The sequence below is a fragment of the Hemicordylus capensis genome, chromosome 1, assembly GCF_027244095.1.
Source record: "Hemicordylus capensis ecotype Gifberg chromosome 1, rHemCap1.1.pri, whole genome shotgun sequence".
Taxonomy (NCBI): domain Eukaryota; kingdom Metazoa; phylum Chordata; class Lepidosauria; order Squamata; family Cordylidae; genus Hemicordylus; species Hemicordylus capensis.
In genome coordinates, this window is record NC_069657.1 from 125262139 (window position 1) to 125283959 (window position 21821).

The following is a 21821-nucleotide window of genomic DNA, read 5'->3' on the forward strand; positions in this document are numbered from 1 at the left end:
AACTTCTGATTTTAACAGGGAGTGCATTCCAGAGCCCTGGAGCAGCCACAGAGAAGGCCTGGTCCCAAGTAGCCACCAAACAAGCCAGTGGTAGCCATAACCGGACCTCCCTAGATTATCCTAATAGGTGGGAGGATTCATGACAAAGGAGGTGCTCCCTTAAATACCCTGGACCCAAGCCGTTAAGGGCTTTATAGGTAATAACCAATAATTTCTATTTCGTTTGGAAACACATTGGCAGCCAGTGCAGTTCTTTTATGATTGGTGTTATATGGCCCCTTCAAATTATCCCAGAGACCAGTTTGAGTGTAGCATTCTGCACCAATTGTAGTTTCCAAACTACATACAAAGGCAGCCCCACATAGAGAGCATTTCAGTTGTCAAGCCTGGGGGTTACCAGCATATGTACCACTGTTTTAAGGTCATTTTCCATTAGAAAGGGGTGTAGTTGATATATCAGCCAAAGCTGATAAAAAGCAGCCCTGGCCGTTGCTTCAACCTTAGAGATCAGAGAGAGTTTTCGATCCAGGAGCTCTCCCAAGCTACCTACTTGTTCTTTCTGGGGTAGTGTAGCCCCATCCAGAACAGGCAGATCTAAACCATCTCTCAAGTTCTTAACCACAAATGTCAATACTTCCATCTTATTTGGATTCAATTTCAGTTTTTTATCTCACATCCAGCCCATTACCGCCTTCAGGCAGGCATTTAGGGAAGTTATGCCATTACCTGATGAAGTTGATATGAAGAAATAGATTTTGTGGTCATCAGCATAGTGATAACACTCTGTACCAAATCTCCTGATGATCTCTCCCAGCGGTTTCATGTATTATTATTATTATCTTGTTTACACAGTCAGACAGGTGTTATTGACTGGTTTGTTTTATCCAGACATCGAGTCCTTCCCAAGGACCTGGGATGGCTGAATTTTATTGTCAATTGTTATAGATATCGTCACAGAATATAGGCTGTTCCCAGTAAAGCTGCTTTTTGTAATTGGCTGATGGTGATTTCTGGGACCCCTATGGTGTTGAGGTACTCTTCAAGGTCTTTTGGAACTGCACCTAGGGCGCCAATTACCACTGGGATTATTTTGGTCTTTTTCTGTCACAGCCTTTCAATTTCAATTTGTAGATCTTTGTATTTGGTGATTTTTTTCTATGTCTTTTTCTTCTATTCTGCTATCCCCTGATATTGCTATGTCGATTATTTTGACTTGTTTTTCTTTCTTCTCGACTACAGTTATATCTGGTGTGTTGTGTGGCAGATGTTTGTCTGTTTGTAGTCAGAAGTCCCATAATATTTTTACATCTTCATTTTCTTCAACTTTTTCAATTTTATGATCCCACCAATTTTTGGCTACAGGTAGCTTGTATTTTTTTTTGCAGATGTTCCAGTGTATCATCCCTGCTACCTTGTTATGCCTTTGTTTGTAGTCAGTCTGTGCGATCTTTTTACAACAGCTGATTAGGTAGTCCACTGTTTCATCTGCTTCTTTACAAAGGCGGCACTTGCTGTTTGTTGTGGATTTTTTGACTTTTGCTCTTATTGCATTTGTTCTTAGTGCCTGTTCTTGCGCAGCCAGTATTAAACCCTCTGTTTCTTTCTTCAAGTTGCCATTCTTAAGCCATTGCCAGGTCTTGGTGATGTCTGATTTTCCAGTTATATTGTGCAAATATTGACCATGCAGGGGCTTTTTTTTCCATTTTTCTGCTCGGTTCTTGACTTGTTCTTTCTTGTAGACCTGCTTTGTTTCATTGGTGTTGAATAGTTTCGCGTTATTGACCATTTGAAGTGCATCTTCTTCACTGTCCTTGATATATTCTTCAAGGCCTCTTTTCTCCTCCTCTACTGTTTGATAGACTTGCAGCATTCCTCTTCCACCTGAGCTGCGAGGGAGGTATAGCCTATTGACATCACTGCGGGGGTGCAGAGCATGATTGATGGTCATGATTTTCCTGGTCTTACGATCTACCTCTGCTTGGGTCCAGTCTATTATTCCTGCAGTGTATCTGATAACAGGTATAGCCCAGCTGTTTATGGCTTGTATAAGCCCCTGGTGGCGCAGTGGTAAAACTGCCGCCCTGTAACCAGAAGGTTACAAGTTCGATCCTGACCAGGGGCTCAAGGTTGACTCAGCCTTCCATCCTTCCGAGGTCGGTAAAATGAGTACCCAGAATGTTGGGGGCAATATGCTACATCATTGTAAACCGCTTAGGGAGCTCCGGCTATAGAGCGGTATATAAATGTAAGTGCTATTGCTATTGCTATTGTATGGTGTTCCCGCCATTGAGTTTGGACTTTAGGATTTTTCTAACTCTCCTGATGTATTCACTTCCCATTTTTCTTTTAACTTCAGTGTGTGCGATGTTATCAACCTGGAGAATGCCCAAGTATTTGTAATGTTCTTTCTCTTCCAGGTTCTTGATCTTGCTTCCATTGGGCAGTTCTATTCCTTCTGTTTTTCTTATTTCCCCTCTGTTCATTATTAATGCAGCACACTTGTCTAGTCCAAACTCCATTGCTATATTGCTACTGAATATACTGACAGTGTTTAGCAGTGATTCGATTTCTGACTGGGACTTTCCATACAACTTCAGATCGTCCATGTACAGCAGATGGTTGATTTTACTGGATGTTTTAGATGTTTGGTATCCGAGGCCTGTTTTGTTTAGTATTTGTGAAAGTGGGGTCATGGCGATTACAAACAACAGAGGGGACAGTGAGTCCCCTTGGAAAATGCCTCTTCTAATGCTAACCTGTCCAAGTGTCTCGCCATTGATTGTTAACTGTGTACTCCACATGCTCATTGCTTTTTTAATAAATATCTGAATGTTTTTGCTGACACCAGTTGTTTCTAAACATTTTAGTATCCATGTGTGAGGCAATGAATTGAAGGCTTTCTTGTAGTCAATCCATGCAACACTTAGATTGGTTTTTCTTCTCTTGCAATTTTCTAAAATCATTTTGTCAATCAGCAGCTGGTCTTTTGTGCCTCTGGTGTTCGGGCAATTTCCTTTCTGTTCAACTGGAAGCTGTTTGTTAGTTAATAAGTGTTGCATCACTTCATCTGCTATTATTCCAGTTAATAATTTGAACATGGTTGGCAGGCAGGTTATCGGTCTATAATTACTTGGAACTGCACCTTTTGCTGGGTCTTTCATGATGAGATGAGTTTTCCCAGTTGTTAGCCATTGTTCAATATCACCTCCTTGAAAAATGTGATTGAACTGTTTTGATAGTTGTTTATGAAGGCTTGTTAGGTGTTTAAGCCAAAAGCCATGCAGTTCATCGTCGCCTGGAGCAGTCCAATTTTTAATTTTCTTTGCTCTTTCACTTATTAATTCTGGTGTTGTTGTTGGTGGTGTTGTTTACATTTTCTATCCTGTTCTTCCTCCAAGGATCCCAGAGCTCTGTTGCCAGATTTGGCTTTTTAAAAGCCAAATTTTGGGTTACGGCCCATTTGACCACGAGTATACCCCTTAGGTTCTGGCCACACTGGCCCAGAGCGGTGTACTACATACTTAAGTTTCTCCTCACCACAACCCTGTGAAGTAAGTTAGGCTGAGAGAAGTGACTGGCCCAGAGTCACCCAGCTAATATCATGGCTGAATGGGGAGTGACACCATCTGGAATCTGCCAGAGACGTAGGAACGGAACCACTGTAAAACAGTGCCACCCAATCCCAACCATCTCAGGCAACCCAGAAGGATACCATGGTCGATGGTATTGAAAGCCACCAAGAGATCCAAAAGGATCAATAGAGTCACACTCCCTCTGTCAATACCCAAATGGAAATCATCCATCAGGCTGACCAAGGCAGTCTCAACTCCATAGCCTGCCCAAAAGTCAGTTTAAAATGGGTCTAGATAGATAGATAATCTTTTTCCTCCATGACGGCCTGGAACTGAAAGGCCACCAGGGTTTGTTCTCACTAGATAGATAGATAGATAGATAGATAGATTATATGTGATAGGAGAAGAGAATTAGTGTTGCTTCATTTCATAGCCTGTAAATGTTCAGAAATGTGTTTGCTGATCACAAAAAAGAGAAGTATGAATCGTATTTACCTTATGGACAGTATCCTTAGATTTGAGTAGGCATGTAACTATGGCTACATTCTTTGAGAAGAAAATGAATCTCATTCTAGATTTGTGGTATAAATGCAGGGGAGGAGCTGTGAGAGGCGGATGGATTCAGAGAATCCGGGCTGCCCAGCTCCTGGGGGCTGCCTGAATCAGCCCACTCCCTGAGCTTCAGCCGGTACTAATTTCCTAGCCATGTTCATTGTTCGGTGCACATCGTGTTCATTCCCTATGCAGGGAAGAAAATGAACAAAAAGTGCACCCAGCAACTAACACAGCTGGGAATAAGCTCCAGAGGGCTCATGTGTGTGCTCTCCAGGGCTCTGGCCATGTCCCCCACCTCGCACGTGACATCAAGCACAAGGGCACGTGCTGCATGCACCCAACAGCACCACTAGGGACAAGGGTGAACACAGACACCCAATCCCTTCACTACACCACTGTATAAATGTTTCTTTTGCTTGTCTTCAGATTTAAACAAATTGGTTCCTTTCTCCCCACACTGATAACAGGAGTGCCTTTTACCAACTTCATCTAGTATGCCAGCTGCATCCCTTCTAGAAAAATCAGACATAGCCACACTCATGCATGCTGCAATCACTTATAGGTTGGATTGCTTTACATGGACTGGCCCTGCAAACAGTAAAAAAATTTCCATTGGCCCAAAACATGGACACTAGGGTTTTGTCCATAACTAGCAGACAGAACCTGCTACACACAACATGCATGAATTTCACCAAAATGGTCTAGAACTAGAAGTATCTTTGGAAATGCCTGCCTGAGAACTTCACTCTGAAGCGCTTCTCTCTATCCCTCTGCCATTGGATGTGTGGCACATGGGCGTGGAAGACAAGTCCTTTTTGGCTGTGGCACCTCAGATGTGGAATGCCCTATGCCTGACCCTCTCATTGCTCACTTTTAGGTGAGCACTGGAGACAAGTGAGCTTTTTTTACTCTGTTGTGTTTTGTATTTTCTGTGTAGGTAATTATTTGCTATTTTAAACTGAGTATCTGTGTTGAGTATTATTATTTCAAATGTTATAAACCATTTTGACTTTATTTTAATATCAAAAGGTGGGGTGTAACATATTAAAATTAACTAATATTTATGCCAAAATCTAGTGGCTTTGAAGAAGACAAAGTTATTCTTAGTTTAAACAGGGCTCCTTACTGTTACAGGCACAGTAAAGGAGACAAAGTTCATAGGTTGTGTGCTGAGTTTTCTTTCCTCCAGAAGAAGGAGCTTACTCAGAGGAAAAAGCTTTCTTAGTATACGATCCCATATACTGGACTACTGACAAACATTTAGAAAGCGTGAACTGATCACATTACTCAGAATTCCTCCCAAACAAAAATAGAGGATTTTTTCTTCAACATCAGGTGATTCACAGAACCTTTAAAAGAGCTCAAATAGAAGGACTTCTCTTACAGATGCATGCCAATATTTCTATAGTCAATTCCCTACATAATGTTTGAAAATTACAAATGTCAATTCTGTGGTCAATTCCCTATATTATGCTTGAAGATTACAAATGTGGGTAACAAAAATGTTCAAGCACACACTTCATGCTTAAATACCCCACTGTACCCAAGAGAACTGAGCTACAGTGCAGGCTGCTACTGAAGTCTTCTCAAATTCTTAGCATATACACCTTCAAAGGGAACCTGCTGCAAGAAATACTTCTCCCCACCACCACCCCAATTTTCAAAGAAAACAAAAACTACAGTATCTGCTTTTTCATATAAAACTGTGGGCCTTCTGACAATAATCATGCTTGTCAGTCAGGATTTATCCACTGAGCCAGGGTACAAGCTTTTAAGACTAGTTCATTTCTCAGCACTGTGATTTGCCCAAATACAACAAAAGCAGAAGAACTGACAGCATCATAAAAGAAGATCCTTCTTAACTTAAGCATCTACAATGCCCACTGGCCTCCTGTTAAAAAAAGATAGATCATCTGCAGTTACAGCAGCACTTTTCCAGAGGCTGCAGTGCTGCAGTGCCTATGAAGCAGAACCCATATGATACACACAGGGGGAGGGGGGGCTCTGCACACACAGTACATGCACCAAAGAAGCAGTTTCCCTAGCAACCAAGCTGCAGTGAAATTTATCAGTACAGCTCCTCACCCTCTACCAATTACTGGCTAAGATTGCATGGATCAGCTGACACCTAGTGTCTGGTCTGAATGCTCCTGTATACAATCATTTCCTGAGCACACTATAGAAGGGCAGGTAAAACCTTTTCCACTTAGAGAAAAGGGAGCACTGACTTCTAAAACCTCTGGCAAATCATTCAGCCCTGATACATATAAGCTATTATGTATGTGTATGACTATATATGCCACTGGCATCCAATTTTATTAGTTTAATGAACTGGAAATGGATGAATGACACTTTCTCAGAGTTTAGGAAACTCTCAGGGTTGGCGATTGGAAAGTCAAGAACAGCCCTGCTGGATCAGGCCCAAGGCTTATCTAGTCCAGCATCCTGTTTCCCACAGTGGCCCACCAGATGCCTCTGAGAAGCCCACAAGCAAGAACTGAGGGCATGCCCTCTCGCTGTTGCTCTCCTGAAACTGGTTTTCAGAGGCATCTTGTCTCTGAGGCTGGAGGTGGCCATTGATAGACCTGACCTCCATGGATTTGTAAAGCCCCTTTTAAAGCCATCCAAGCTAGTGAACATCACCACATCCCATGGCAGAGAAATCCATACATTAATTACGCACTGTGTGAAAAAGTACTTCCTTTTGGTAGGTGGAGAATGGCGGACAAGTCTCTTGACTCAGCAGTATAAAGAACCACCTAAGCTACCTCACAGGGTTGTTGTTGTAGAAAAGCAGGAAGTGGAAGGGAATCACATAAGCAGTGCATTTTCTCTCTCAGACTAAGCTAGTGCAGAGGATTATTGGGAATATGTTATAGTTTTTGCGGGTGTGTGTGATAGCTTAAGTGTTCGCAAGAAGTTGTGCTTATTGGGGAGGGAATGAAACATAATATTTGCCTAAGGTCCTTATAGTGCTATCACAGTAATATTTAATAAGATGACAATAAAAAATATTTAATAAGAACACAAGCAGAACACAGAACACAGCAGAACACAATGCAGCAAGTGGACATTCTCCATACAATAAGAAACGTATAAGCATATGTCACTTTTGTTATGCAATGAAACAGAACGATAGTTATTGTAATCTTACACAAGGGATGTGCATAACCGGTTCGATGGTGAACCAGTCCTCCATGAGCCGGGCTGGTTCAAGCAGCTCAATCATGAACCACTTTGAACCAGATCAAGGCAGTTTGTCAACCTAACCCAACCAGCTCAACCGATGGATTCAATCGAACCAGTTCGGAGACTCACTGTTCAGTCTGAATTTGGTTCAAATTCAGACCAAACTGCGCCAACCATTGTAACCTAACACCCTATTTAAAAGAAGCCACAACTTTGTCTGTCAAATAAAGTTGTGACTTATTTAATATCCAAGCACTCATGCATACCTCTTTATTACACCTAGCAATGCTAAAGCAGTATTTTCACTTTCCCGGAACTAAACACACTTATATTAAGTGTGGCACATAGGGAATCATTCATTTTTAAAAGTGAGGAAATGCAATTAAAGCAACAAAAAACAAACAGCTTTGGTTTACAGGAATAGTTATGGGTGTGACAGATTTGACTGAACTGCAAAAAGCAAGGAAATTCAATGGCCCATGATGTTCATGCCATGGAAGCATGAGTTCTGATGTCCATTCCAGTCTGAGGTATTGTACCAGTATGTGTACAGGTATCACTTTCCGTGATATCCATGAATAGACAATTTGGCTAGGTCCTCCATGCTCCAATCCACTACCTATGTAGGCTAGTGGTAACAGCAAGTGCAGGATCATTTGATAGCTTGTGCCTCTGAGTATATGATGTGGTGTCCCCTTTTTTACTTATTGTGCTGATCGTAGTTGTTGGCTGCCAAGATAACAATACTCACCATATGTTCAGAGACACCTGTTACCAAATTCTTCTTAACCATTGCTGTAACACTAATTCCTCAGTTATGATTTTGTAGGCCAGTACTATATCTCAGACTGGACATCAGGTCTCATAACCCATGGTGTAAACATCATGAGGCATCAAATTTCCTCACTTTTTGGAGCTGCCATACCCATAACTACAGATAAAGGATTTTTTGCTTTAATTGAATATGACAAACTATAGAGTCCCCACTTTCTAGATCATGCATTATTTTTTCAGCTGAGTTGAATGGTTAAAATTTTACTACAGCTTGATCCTGATTCTAGCATAAACAACGCAGGTAGCAATAAACAACTTTTAATAACATGCCCACCACGGCCTTTCTATCCAAAATTATGGTAATTCGGTTTAAGGAAAAGTTCCTGCTATTAATCGGGGGGGGGCTCTATAAGGCTTTTAATTAATATTGTTTTAATGGTTTTAATGCTGCTTTACAATATTGTTTTTTAAAAATTAAATTGTTGTAATGTTTTAAACTTTTTGTTTTTGTTTTAACTAATGTTTTACTTTCTGTTTTTTATTTTGTTGTAAACTGCCAAGAGATGTAAGTTTTGGGCAATATAAAAATATGAATAATAACAACAACATCATCATACAAGCCATAAACGCCTGGGCTATACCTGTTATCAGATACACTGCAGGAATAATAGACTGGACCCAGGCAGAGCTAGAGATGCTAGATCATAAGACCAGGAAAATAATGACCATCAATCATTTTCTGCACCCCGCAGTGATGTAGATAGGCTATACCTCCCTCGCAGCTCAGGTAGAAGAGGAATGCTTCAAGTCCAACAAACAGTAGAGGAGGAGAAAAGAGGCCTTGAAGAATATATCAAGGGCAGTGAAGAAGATACACTTACAATGGTCAATAATGCGAAACTATTCAACACCAATGAAACAAAGCAGGCCTACAAGAAAGAACAAGTCAAGTACCGAGCAGAAAAATGGAGAAATAAGCCACTGCATGGTCAATATTTGCACAATATAAATGGAAAATCAAACATCACCAAGACCTGGCAATGGCTTAAGAATGGCAACTTGAGGAAAGAAACAGAGGGTTTAATACTGGCTGCGCAAGAACAGGCACTAAGAACAAATGCAATAAGAACAAAAGTCGAAAAATCCACCACAAACAGCAAGTGTCGCCTTTGTAAAGAAGCAGATGAAACAGTGGACTACCTAATCAGCTGTTGCAAAAAGATCGCACAGACTGGCTACAAACAAAGGCATGACAAGGTAGCAGGGATGATACACTGGAACATCTGCAAAAAATACAAGCTACCTGTAGCCAAAAATTGGTGGGACCATAAAATTGAAAAAGTGGTAGAAAATGAATATGCAAAAATATTATGGGACTTCCGACTACAAACAGACAAACATCTGCCACACAATACACCAGATATAACTGTAGTCGAGAAGAAAGAAAAACAAGTCAAAATAATCGACATAGCAATACCAGGGGATAGCAGAATAGAAGAAAAAGAAACAGAAAAAATCACAAAATACAAAGATCTACAAACTGAAATTGAAAGGCTGTGGCAGAAAAAGACCCAAATAATCCCAGCAGTAACTGGCACCCTAGGTGCAGTTCCAAAAGACCTTGAAGAGCACCTCAACACTATAGGGGCCACAGAAATCACCATCAGCCAATTACAAAAGGCAACTTTACTGGGAACAGCCTATATTTTGCGACGATATCTATAATAACAGCAACAACATTGATAATAAAATTCAGCCATCCCAGGTCCTTTGGACATACTCGATGTCTGGATAAAACAAACCAGTCAATAACACCTGTCTGACTGTGTAAATAAATAAATAAATAAATATAAGCAGAAGTTCAGGCAAGGTACAAGACTGCAAGCATCTGTATATCCCACTGAATTTCTGACAGTGACAAAACAAACCCAGCTTTTATGTATGCAGATCATGAAAGTGTTGCAATCCGAATGATGAGTCAGGAGGCAGTACAGGTACCAAGAGTAGTTATAGAGATGCTACAGTTCAAAGGGCTGGAAACAGCAGATACAGGATGATATTCAGCTTAGAACACAAAAAGTGTAAGACATCATGATCCATGAGTTAAGGAATCAATCAAAATCTGGAGAAAGAATGCAATAATGCAAGGTTATAGTTAACCACCTTGAGATTGTTTTAATGAAAGGTGATATAGAACTCTAACAATAAAAATAAATAAAAGGTACTAACTTGAATCCTAGCCAACCTGAATTCAGTTCTCAGAGACTGGAATAATTCAGGCATCACGTGGAATCACAGTTAAGCATCCCTGACGTGGCATCCCCGAGCTTCAGGAGCACTCCCCGTTCCCCTATCTATGTGAGCATGTACTTCTGGCTTAGGTTAGAATAAACAAGATCAGTCATGATGTCCAAACTAACCCATCTTGGTTTATTCTAACCGCCTTGAAATAAACCCTAATCTGTAATTCACTGTTGCAGGTTACAATTTATTTCAAGTAACTAGGTTAGAAAAAAAAACCAATTCATGATTAATTGGATGTCACGAATTATCCTGGTTTATTCTAACTCTTGTGGACACAGTAAGAGGAAGTACACACTCCTGAGGCTCAAGGACAACAACAACAAAATATTTATATACAGTTTTAAAGAGAGAAATAATTAATAAATAAATAAGAAAGAAAGAAAGAAAGAAAGAAAGAAAGAAAGGAAGGAAGGAAGGAAGGAAGGAAGGAAGGAAGGAAGGAAGGAAGGAAGGAAGGAAGAAAGATGGCTCCCTGTTCCCAAAGGGATCACAATCTAGAAAGAAACATTAGACACCAGCAACAGTCACTGGAGGTACTGTGCTGGGGGTGAATAACATTGTGTAGGACCACGGTTTAACCATATTTCCACATGACGTTTGAACTGTCCCACAGTAACATGGCTGGAACCGGACCGCTGGGTCTGGTCCGGCTGGTGCACAATTTTTGGGTTTTTTTTTGTAAATTAAATTTGATAATAAATACCTTTAGCTCCTTAGGGGGCTTGCTGAGGCCGCGGGGGGGAGGGCGTCCACGCGGGTTCCCTCTCCCCCTGCCAGCCTTCCTGATCACCGCCGCAGCCTGCCACGGCCAGGTAACTTGAGAATGTTTGGCCCTTTCGGGCCTCCGTAAGAGTGCACGGCCACCATTTTGGCGGCCGCCGTGCATGCGCCAGTGACCTCTGCGAGGCTTCGCACTCTTACGGAGGTCTGAAAGGGCCAAAAATTCTCAAGTTACCTGGCCGAGGTGGTGATCAGGAAGGCCGGCGGGGGGAGAGGGAACCCGCCCCCCCACAGCCTCAGCAAGCCCCCCGAAAGGGCCAAAGGTACTTATTATCAAATTTAATTTTTTTAAAGAAATCAAAAAATTTGCAGACCGGACCAGAGGGGTGGGTTTGAAAGGGGCCGGACCAAACTGGCCCGGTTCCATTCGAGGCCAGTCTGGCCTCGAACCGAACCGGGCCAGACACTTCCATGCACATCCCTAGCCAAAAGGAATATGAAGAACTAGCTTAACCCATGCATTTATCCTGCCACGGTCACATTCATTTCAGAGATTTCTCCAACCTCATCTCAGAGATTTCTCCACCGTCACCCTCCTGCTCCTCCTGTTCCATCCAGTTGCTTCCATCCCCCTCACCCCTCTTGGTCATTTCTTCGTCTCTTTACTCCACCCCCCTCACCCCTCTTGGTCGCGGCTGCAGAGTTACTGGTGCCTATTGGCCAAGCTGCAGCCCCCTACCCCCAGAGACCTCCCCACCCTCACCCAAGTCCTGCTCCTCCCCACAGAAGCTGCAGCAGTAATGGTTAACTAGGCCCTTCCTTGCTGCTTGTTCCCCTCAGGCCACTGACAGGCCCGGGCCTGTCCCTTGCCTGCCTGCCTTCCTCCGCCAATGGTCTCAGTAGCCCCAAACAGCAGCAGTGGTTGACCGGGCCCTTCCTTGCTGCCAATAGGTGCTGCCATGTCCACTCATTCTCCTCAGGCCGCTGACAGGCTCAGGCCCATCCCTCGCCCTTTCTTCTTTCTCTCTCCCCTCCCTGCTTCTTCTTTCTCTTTTTTCTCTCTCTCTTTTCTCTCTCTCTCTCACTCTCTCTCACACACACACTTCCTGAGTTAACAGGTCTTGTTCATCTTGTTTCCTCATTTAATTTACAGAACAGCAACCTCCTTCTCCTGAAGGGGCTCTTTCCTCCCTCACAACCCCTCTCTTTGCCGACCCCTTCCCTCTATCTGTCTATCTTTCCCTCCTCTCCTCTACAATCAAGAACATCTTCCAACCAGTAACAGTTGCATGCCAATCACCTTAACCATCACAGGCTCCTCCTCCTCCCTATCTGCATATGGAATCCCCACTGCCCACTCACTATGGTGCTTCTGCTCTCACAGGTTCCTCCTCTCTATTTGCATATGGAATCTCCACTACACAAATTCTGCTCATGAACTCTCACAAGATCTGCCACACACAGGATCTACTGCCTTGGGATTGTTTTAATGAAAGGCGGTATATAAATGTAGCAATAAATAAAATAAAATTTAAAAAATACCCATGGGTACGCCTTAGAGAATTAGAAAGAAAGAAAGAAAGAAAGAAAGAAAGAAAGAAAGAAAGAAAGATATTGGCGTAGCAATGAAAAAAACAGCAACAAAAAGCCAATGAATTTTTAACACTCCCCTATATAAAAATCAGTACGTGAACAAGATAAATAGAGAAATAGAGAAACAGTTGGGAAGAACATTTACTATCATCTGTCACGGGCATGTCATTTCATATCTAACTTTTGTGCTTGAAACAGTACAAGACAGGAGACTTCAATGACCTCAGTCTGCACTGTAGGATGCTATGCACATGGAGGAGCTGGAGAGGATAAGAAAGAATGGTGGTTCAATACACTCAAGATTAATGCAGAAAAGCATGAAATAAGCATTTCTCCCTAGGAGGGGGACGAGAGCAGATAATAGGGGGAAAGCTAAGCACTGACACAGCATATCAGACCCCAAAACTTTATAGCTTTCAGCTTAAATTAAATACAAAAGTTACCATAATTTCCAGAGAGGTGTTTTGTTTTGTTAAGGAAATAGTAATAGCTCCAAGGTTTTCATTTACAAGAGAAGGAGAGAGGGAGAGAGAGATGATTATACAGAATTTTAAATCCAAGAACAGTACTATCAGGAGAAAAATTAAACGTAAAGCGGCATAAAATTGCAGGATACAACAAAAATTGACTACACTCTAGAAAAAGAAGAGCTATACTGATGTAGAGTGATATATATGAGTATACTGATGTAGAGTAATAAATATGGCCATACACCCGAACATGTGTTCTGTATAGGATTTTTGTTAGGTCTTTTTGCAAAAGGTAGCCTACTTTCCTTAAGGAAAGTAAGCTTACAAGATCACCCAGGGCTCTGTGTGTGTGTGTGTGTGTGTGTGTGTTGGACATTTGGTGCAGTTGCAGAGACACCTCAATGGTTCAGTTTGTGATGACGTCATCCACCCAAATTCAAGATGGTGGACACAGGAACATTTGAGCTGCAAGTGGGCTAACTTGTGAACTGCCGAACCAATTTGAACCAAATTTGATCAGCTGTAGGAACACATATGGACATCTCAATGGCATAATTTGTGATGATGTCATCCATCCCAATTCCAGATAGTGAATGTGTGAACATTTGAGACAGAAGTGGGCTAACCTTTGAAGATGTTATTATCAATTAAGATTATAATGAAAGGAAGGCAGGCAGATTAGTTCTTACCAGAACTTCTTGTCTTATTTTATCTTATGCCTTTAATGAAATGACTTCTGTTGTGTAATAAAAAGAGAAGGGAAGGTGTCACAGCTCAGTAATAGACCACATGCTTTACATGAAGAAGGTGGCATCTCTAGCTAACGGGTTAGAGAGTTAAAGAAAGACCTGTGCCTGAAACTCTGGCCATAGCATGTCAGAGCAGATGGTACTGGGCAAGATGTACCAAAGATCTGGTGCAAAGCAGCTTCATAGGTTCAAGAAAAAATAGTTTATGTATAACATTCTCATGCAGAGCAAATTGTAGGAGTAGTAAGGCAAGTAAGGTATTACTTGTAGATGTCGATCATTCTGTAACAAATTGGCCTGGGAATTCATCTCAGATATTTTAAAACATCTGAAACATTCAGGGGAAATGTAAATTATTCCAAAAAATGGAGCAAAAACTACAATGTGATTCTTGTGTCCAATTTAGATGTTGCTTAAATTTCCTCCACTCTTATGTTAAATATATGGCCAGTGTGTTCAAATGGAGAGTGCTAAACTCAAATTGGTTAATGTTGGACAATGTTGTTTATTAGCTTTTGAGTTCCTTCTGTAAAATTGTGATAACAGTGGTCTGCCACCCAGGATTGTTCTGAGGGAGATGAAGAAATATTAGGGACAGGGAAGACAGTAGTTTCTTGACATCTTAAAATACAATATATACTACTTTTCAACAAAAATTTTCAGAAATTCTCAAAGCGATTTACATAGCAAAGTTATAAGGACATTCTGTTGCTTAAAACTATTGGTAATCAATCGCACAGCAAATTAAACAAACAGCATTTAGTCTTATGAGTGGTAAAATGTGTTATTAATTTAAGTAAAAGAAAACAAGTACAATACTACAATTACAAAAAAAATATTTCAAATACAAGAAACTACACTGGATTGCACATACTTGTGTCTAATTTTATATTCTGCCACTACAAATATAGAGATTCTGTAGGCAATATATTTCTTCCAATGAGACAGAAGGATACATAGAATAGAGATGTACAATTTTCTAAAAGCCAGACTAGAGGTGTAAAATTTCAAGAAATTTTGAAGTTACAGGAAAAAACTGTTCCCTACAGTTTTTTCAGAAAAATTGAAATATTGGGGGAAATTGAAATATATGAAATACTTTTTTTCCGCACTTTTCACAGTTCTAAAGTCACATTGTTTCTTTAGGAACATTTATGATGTATAACCTGCTTTGCTCATAACATTGATCATGTTTGGTATATTACATTTAGAGGTATAGTTTAGTCATACTATTATTCCAAACTAGCTGACCTGGTGCAGAGCATCTCTTCCCCTAGATCTCCCTGTCTTCCCCTCCCGCCCCATTTTGTTCTTCTCCCCCACAAGGTCATTCTCCCTCCAGGGCCGGCCGGCGCGGCCGGCACTTGTCCTCCGTGGCAGGCTGCTGCTTGCCCTCCTCTGCCTCCTCCTTCTGCCTGCTGCCGTTTTCTCTGCCAGCCGTCCTCCACCACCATTTTTTTTCCCCAGCCAGCTGGCACTGCCGCCACTTTCTCCCCTGTCCCTGTGGCTAATTGGCAGCTGCTCGCAAACTCTAGCAAGAGCTGCCACACATGGGATTAGCCATGGACACGTCTTAGAGAAATAAATATACAGATGTAGTAACTTACTCTTAAATGCCATTTAATTTGGACAGATGGACTGCAATCTGCTGAACTCCAAGGAATCCAGCATCTCTGTAAGCCAGAATCTTCTATTTTCAACATCAACTTTTTGCCTGCTTCTCAGAAACTGTCAAAAACTGTATAAGAGGAGCAGGCAAACTGAAAACTGGGGGGGGGGGGGGGGAACCTGGCTTACTACTACTACTACTACTACTATTGATATACTGCTTTTCAACATGAGTTCTCAAAGCACTTCATATAGAAAATAAAGTAAATAAATAAGATGGTTCCCTGTCTCCAACAGGCTCACAACCTAAAAAGAAACATAAGGTAGACATCAGCAACAGCCACTGGGGGCGGGGGGTGTTGTGCTGGGGTTAGATAGGGGCACTTGCTCTCTCCTTGCTAAATATATGAGAATCACCACTTTTTAAAAGGTGCCTCTTTGCTCAGTTAGCAGTGGACATACAGTGCAGCACCTTGGCCATTGAAGAGTGAGGTGGACACATTCATTCCGTGCATCCCCAAGCCACATCTTTGCTTCTACCAAGCCTGCAGAGGCTCCATCACTATTAATGATTGTGTCATTGCTGCAGTGATGAGCTTCCCGTCACTTTCAGAAAGAGACAGTGGGGAGACTTATTAAATACAATTTGTCCACGAGATATTTTGTCTAATCCATCTCATTTTCTGAGCTATCTCTATTAGCAGTTTTATCTTCTTCTGATCCTTTATTTTTATCATCTTAATAACCTATGAAAATTGAATTGCCTGGATTGAGACAAGCCTCTCTATTTTTCACATGTTTGTTTTTAATTGATCTGGTCTATTTCCAAACATACACCAATTTCTTTCACATGCTGTAGAAGATGGAAGAGACTGAAGCAAGCAAGAAGCTTGAGATAGTAAAGGGCAGAACACTTTTCCTTATATGAATATATTTGAACATCTTTTCTTAAATATTTTATTCAAAATTCAGAAAGAAAATATTTCATAATACCTTTTTTCTTTTAATTTTTTTGGGGGGAAAGAAGTCCTTTGAAAAAAAGAGGGGCTCCCCCCAATTTTTTTTACATTCCCCCCACACAGGCCTTTACATCTCTAGACCAGACCCAAAATGTAGGGGCCTCTGCTCCATCGGAGGACAGGCTTGTCACTGGTGATGTCTTGTGATGTCCGAGGCAAGCTTGTCACCTGGCTCAGGCAAGCAGTGGACCAACAGGAACAAGAGCAGGAGGAGGAGGAGGAGGAGGGATCATCTTGCCCCCATGTTGGAGGTCCATCCATCGTCTGGCTCTGGTGTTGTCATGAACCCTGGATCTGACACAGAGGAGTCCCACAATGAAGGGATCAGGACCCCTGAGCTGGACACCAGAAGCTCTCAAGGTGAAGTGCCCGTGAGCCCTGAGCCCGACTCACAAGATGAGGCAAGGTTCGAGGGGCTCTCACCTACACCAGCACTTGCTGACCCCCTCAACACACACTTACCTGTGACATTTGAGTCAGAAGGTGATCCAGAAGCACCCCAATCTCCACCAGCATCCCCCCTGCTATGCCACAGCCAGCGCTTAAGAAATAGGGTGCAGTCCCTTTAAGAAATTTGAGGCTTAGGCGGGGCTGCAGTGCGGGTTCTGAATTTAAGACTTCAGTTTGCCACCAATGTTTGCTGAAGCAACTTCGTTGTGGACATGTACTACCTTGTTTCTGCTCCTGCTCCTTGTTCTTGGATTGATGACTTTTGACCCCTTGCTTGATTTTGGACCTTGTCCCTGCCTGCTCCTAAAGGACTGATCTTTGGTTGCTGACCTCCTACTTGATTGACTTTGCCTTGCCTGCCCCAAAGGCCTGCTTTCTGGCTTTTGACCCTGACTCCGCTTTCTGGCTTTTGCCAGTTTGACTCTGACATTCATGCTCCCATGATATGTCTTCTCCCTATGACAGTTCATGGCAAGCTGGTGCCTAATCAGGGACCTTGAATTAATGTTTGCTCCTCCCCACCTAATCTCAACTAATAACTTTATTTAGATTTTCTTAGGATTCCAAAAGAATATATGTCTATATATGATGCATTCTCACCATAATTTGAATTTCCTTAGTTGACCATTTGGATAAAGATTTACATAATATATCTGGATACAGCAAATGGGAGCATAGATGGGTTTGATGGGTTCCTATATTTGTTCTACATTCTCAAACAAATACATTACCAATAATAATATGCCAATTTAAAACATTATCCTATCAAAATGTATAAAGGTACACGTGTATCAACCTCTGCTAGCCTTTGAGGCCACAGGCAAATATGGTATGGTTTCATTAGATTCAAAGGGGGTAAAAACAGCCCCTCTTACAATCACCTGGCAAAATATGAAACATCATTAGCTCTAAGATGTACATTAAAGACACACTCTCAGCAGCCTTCTTCATCTATACTTTGTAAGACAGTGCCATGCTGTGGACAGTGCTGTTTCTTTGCTGTTACACTCTGCAGTCTCTGCAGGTACAGGAGGCATGTTTTCTGACCCAGTTTACTCGCCAGTCTCTACTTAACTGTATGCTAGTGATGCTCCTGGCATGCCAATCAGATACTGCACCCTGCAGTGCAGTTCATTACAATACATTCATAGTTTAAAAAAAAAATCAGTGGAGTACCATACCAGCTAAGCCTAATTAAACTGAAGCCACTTTCATGTATCTGTTGGATACAGTTATGCACATTAAATGTGTATGTGCTTGTCTATAACATCCTCAGCAAGCAGAAAGTTACATTTTCCCCCCTAACCTCTCTGTTAGGGTGTCTGGAAAAAATTCAAATTATTCTCTTCTGCTCGTTGACCATGGAAAGAAAGCTAATAAATCTATACACCTAAGCACGTCTTGGCATTCTTAGTTAATGAGGTATATAACACTCTACAAAAGAGATCTTATTCAATTTCTCTTTCTTTCATTTATTTGACACCACAAACAAACTCAAACAACCTGCCACATAAAGTCTGGAACTCTAATTCCCTTTGAAGCTTGTAAAATCAAGTACTATAATACAGTGGTAGCAAAAACATAAATTATGTACAGCAAGCAATAAATACACTACTAAAACTTACATGTACAACTCAGGGCAGAGTTTTGCCTAGCATACTTGGGTAAATATATAACTCTAGAGCTTATTCTCGCTCTCTCCTTTCATCATGCTTTGCTAAACACAGTCACTACAGGAACTATGATGAGGATATCGGACTAGGGCCAAGCAGACATGCAGACATGATGAATATGTAGAATCAAGTGTCAGCCAAATACCTTTCTACAAACAAGGAGGACAAAAGGAGGCAATGACTTTAAAATCCAACAAGTATGTATGCAAAGAAATATTACGGACATGCAAAGCAACAGCAGAGTACAGTTTTGCATGTCCATATGCCTTAAGAAACATAAGACATCTGGATAATCAGTTATGCAGAAAAATATAAGTGGTTATCACACTAGGTTATCACACTCCCAAACCTGGAGAAATAGTAAACCTGAATAATGAAGAGTACTCCGGTAAAACTGAAATCCTGATTAGAGTTCTACTGCATATAAAATCACAGGAGGAACAGTCTATTATAAAATCAGCTTTTGAGGACAAAAATCTGGAGAGGTGTGGTTACGGTTGCCTCCGGCTCGTTTGGTGGTGACCCAGGACCGGGCTTTCTCTGTGGCTGCCCCAGGGCTTTGGAATAAGCTTCCTGCTGAAATAAGAGCATCTGTTTGTTTTCAGGAAGAACCTCAAGTCTCCTGTTCTCTCAGGCATTTAATTAGAATTATTAATTTTAATAATTTTTAAAACTTGATAGATAGATATAATGAACAGATTAAATGAGCAGTTAACAATATAGGGCACAATCCACCCAAAGTTTAGGACTTATAAGAGTGCAATTCAATGCTCCAACTACACCAGTCTGAGCAGCGTAGAATTTGGTGAAGCTGCCTTCTGCTGGCATATCTCAGAGATATGTCCCCATCTTGACACTGGCATTATGTCACAGATATACTAGCATATCCACTATGCCAGTGCTATTCAACCAGTGGAGAGTTCAAAACTGGGCAGCACCAGCTCATGTGCAGAGTGGATTGTTTCTGAAAACTCTCGGCAACAGAAGATTTGGGACTAACAGTTAACTTTGGAAAGGTTTTATTATCTGAATGTATTTACCATAATTCTGGGTAGAAATGCCACAGTGGGTAGAAATGCCATATTTTTAAAAGTTGTTTATAGCTGCCTGCAGTGTTTACATGCAAATTCAGGGGGCAAGCTGGAAAAGAGCTTCCATCGATGCGGTGTTAATGTGAGATTTCCGGTCGGGATTTCTGCCACTGATTTCATGGGGGGGGAATGGCCCCAAACGGCATAAAAGCTACACTGCTAGTTTCAAGCTAAGAGTTGTGCTAAGAGCAGAGCAGATCAGAAACAGAGCTGCAGTCCATGAATTTAAAGTGGATGGACGCTGCATTTGTAGGTCGAAATCAGAAAAAGATGACCGGGCAAGAATGCCGAAATTAAAATGTGCAAGGAGAAGTGGTGTTGCAGCCTGGCCTGATTTGGAGAATAACCTCGAGGAGCGGATTGAAGAGCAGAGGGGGGGAAAGGACTGACAATGGACCAGGTCTCATGATCAGTGAGACCCGACTTCTTCGAGTGTGAAGGAAGAGCGGGCTAAGTTGGCTCTCCCCACACATGAGAGGGGTGGGAGCCTTGGGCGGCCGGATCAGCCGCCCACACGATTGCAAGCTCTGTGATGGAGACGGCGGGGGCTGGGGAGCCCGGAGTCCGTGTGGCCCCCAGAAGCTCCAATATGCCCTGCACGAGTGCACAGGGCATACTGGGGAGACCCACGGAGCCGGGAGGTGGCTTTTCGCCTCCCCTCCGGGGGTCTACTCATGAGTAACCACAGTGCAGAACTGCGCTGTGGCTACAAACGATGAGATAGCGCGACTTTGCGGAGCGCTCGCTCTGCAAACCCGGGCTATGGGGAGGGCTACAGAAGTGGGTTACCCGCTCTAGAACCACCGGGCTCGCAGCCAAGCCCGGTGGTTCTCATGATCTGCCAAAATTGGGCTAGGCTCTCCTAGCCCAATTTTTGCAGACCATGAGAATAGCCCCAATCTCTACTATGAAAATCTGCCTACTGGCAAAATTAATGGCACAACAAATGCGGATAACTGACTTTAAAAGATAGCCCATGTTGGTGCAGCAAATTTATGAGGTGAAATAATTTATCTGGGCACACTAAAACAATGGGACAGCAGCTGCAGAAGGGCTGGTGGACGGGGGGTGGTGGAAATCTGCATTTTAAAAGTTTTTTCCAAATGCTATTGTGCGGGGGAAATTTGTGCAATCACAAATAATAAATATGACGTTCCAGACGTTTGACTGTCCTCCGAATAGAACTGTGAATGAAAAAAGAGAAATAACAGTTTCCATAGTTACAACTGAAAATGAGAAGACATCTTTCACATGCATATTAGCCTGCACCGCAAATGGCAACAAACTAAAACCAATGCTAATTTCTAAATGGAAATCTACCCCAAAAAGTGATTTTCTTTCAGATGTTGTTCGTGCTAATGAGAAGGGTGGATGTGCGATGACATAATGTTTGAATGGCTAAATGAAATTTGGCAAAAAGAAAATGAGCTTTTCTTCCAGCCATGTGGCATTTTAATAATGGACTCAATGCATGCACATTTACTGGTTTCAATTAAAAATGAATGCAAAAAGGTATCAGCAACACTAGCTGTGATTCCTGGTGGTTTGACCAAATCTTGCAGCCCTTAGATTTATCCGTGTACAAGGCATTTAAATGTGAAATGCGAAAGCATTGGGAAAACTAGATGAGGAAAAGCCTGCATACCTTCACAAAGGGTGGGGAAATGTACAAAAAGGGTTTCAGAAGCATGGAAAGCTATTAAAAGCTCTTCAGTGATTTCTAGTTTCACCAAAGCTGGAATTATACGATCTGGAAATGCTGAAAACAATGCAATTAACATTTCACAAGAGGGTGAAAAAGACGAGGATGCAGACAATCCTGAAAAATTAGATGAGAACTTGTTAAACCTTTTTATTTTGAATTGTGATCATTCAGACTTTGAAGGTTTCCTTTGAAGTGCAATTTAAAGTGTATAATTTTTGGAATGTGATGTGCAAAAAACCCAACCAATGTTGCCTTTGAACTGTAATTTCAAGTTTATAATGTGATGTGCTTAAAAATAAATAAAAGAAGGTTTCCTATGAAGTGTAATGGGAAATTACTTCTGCAACGT

The 21821-nt window shown here is 41.7% G+C and overlaps 1 protein-coding gene across 18 annotated transcripts in view; it reads right to left on the reverse strand.

Moving 5' to 3' along the window:
- Positions 1 to 21821, reverse strand: part of SERGEF (secretion regulating guanine nucleotide exchange factor) — a 188092-nt gene that overhangs the window by 113158 nt on the left and 53113 nt on the right. The window contains exon 10 of one of the 18 annotated variants that reach the window (XM_053291977.1): positions 16573 to 16847. The exons of 11 other annotated variants lie outside the window; for them this stretch is intronic. In XM_053291977.1, coding sequence (XP_053147952.1) covers positions 16833 to 16847 — 15 coding nt within the window. In that variant the 3' untranslated portion in view covers positions 16573 to 16832. Of the gene's footprint in view, positions 1 to 16572; positions 16848 to 18459; positions 19253 to 21821 lie in introns of those variants that run through there. 6 more of the 18 variants (XM_053291852.1, XM_053291842.1, XM_053291943.1 and 3 more) reach the window with 6 other exon arrangements.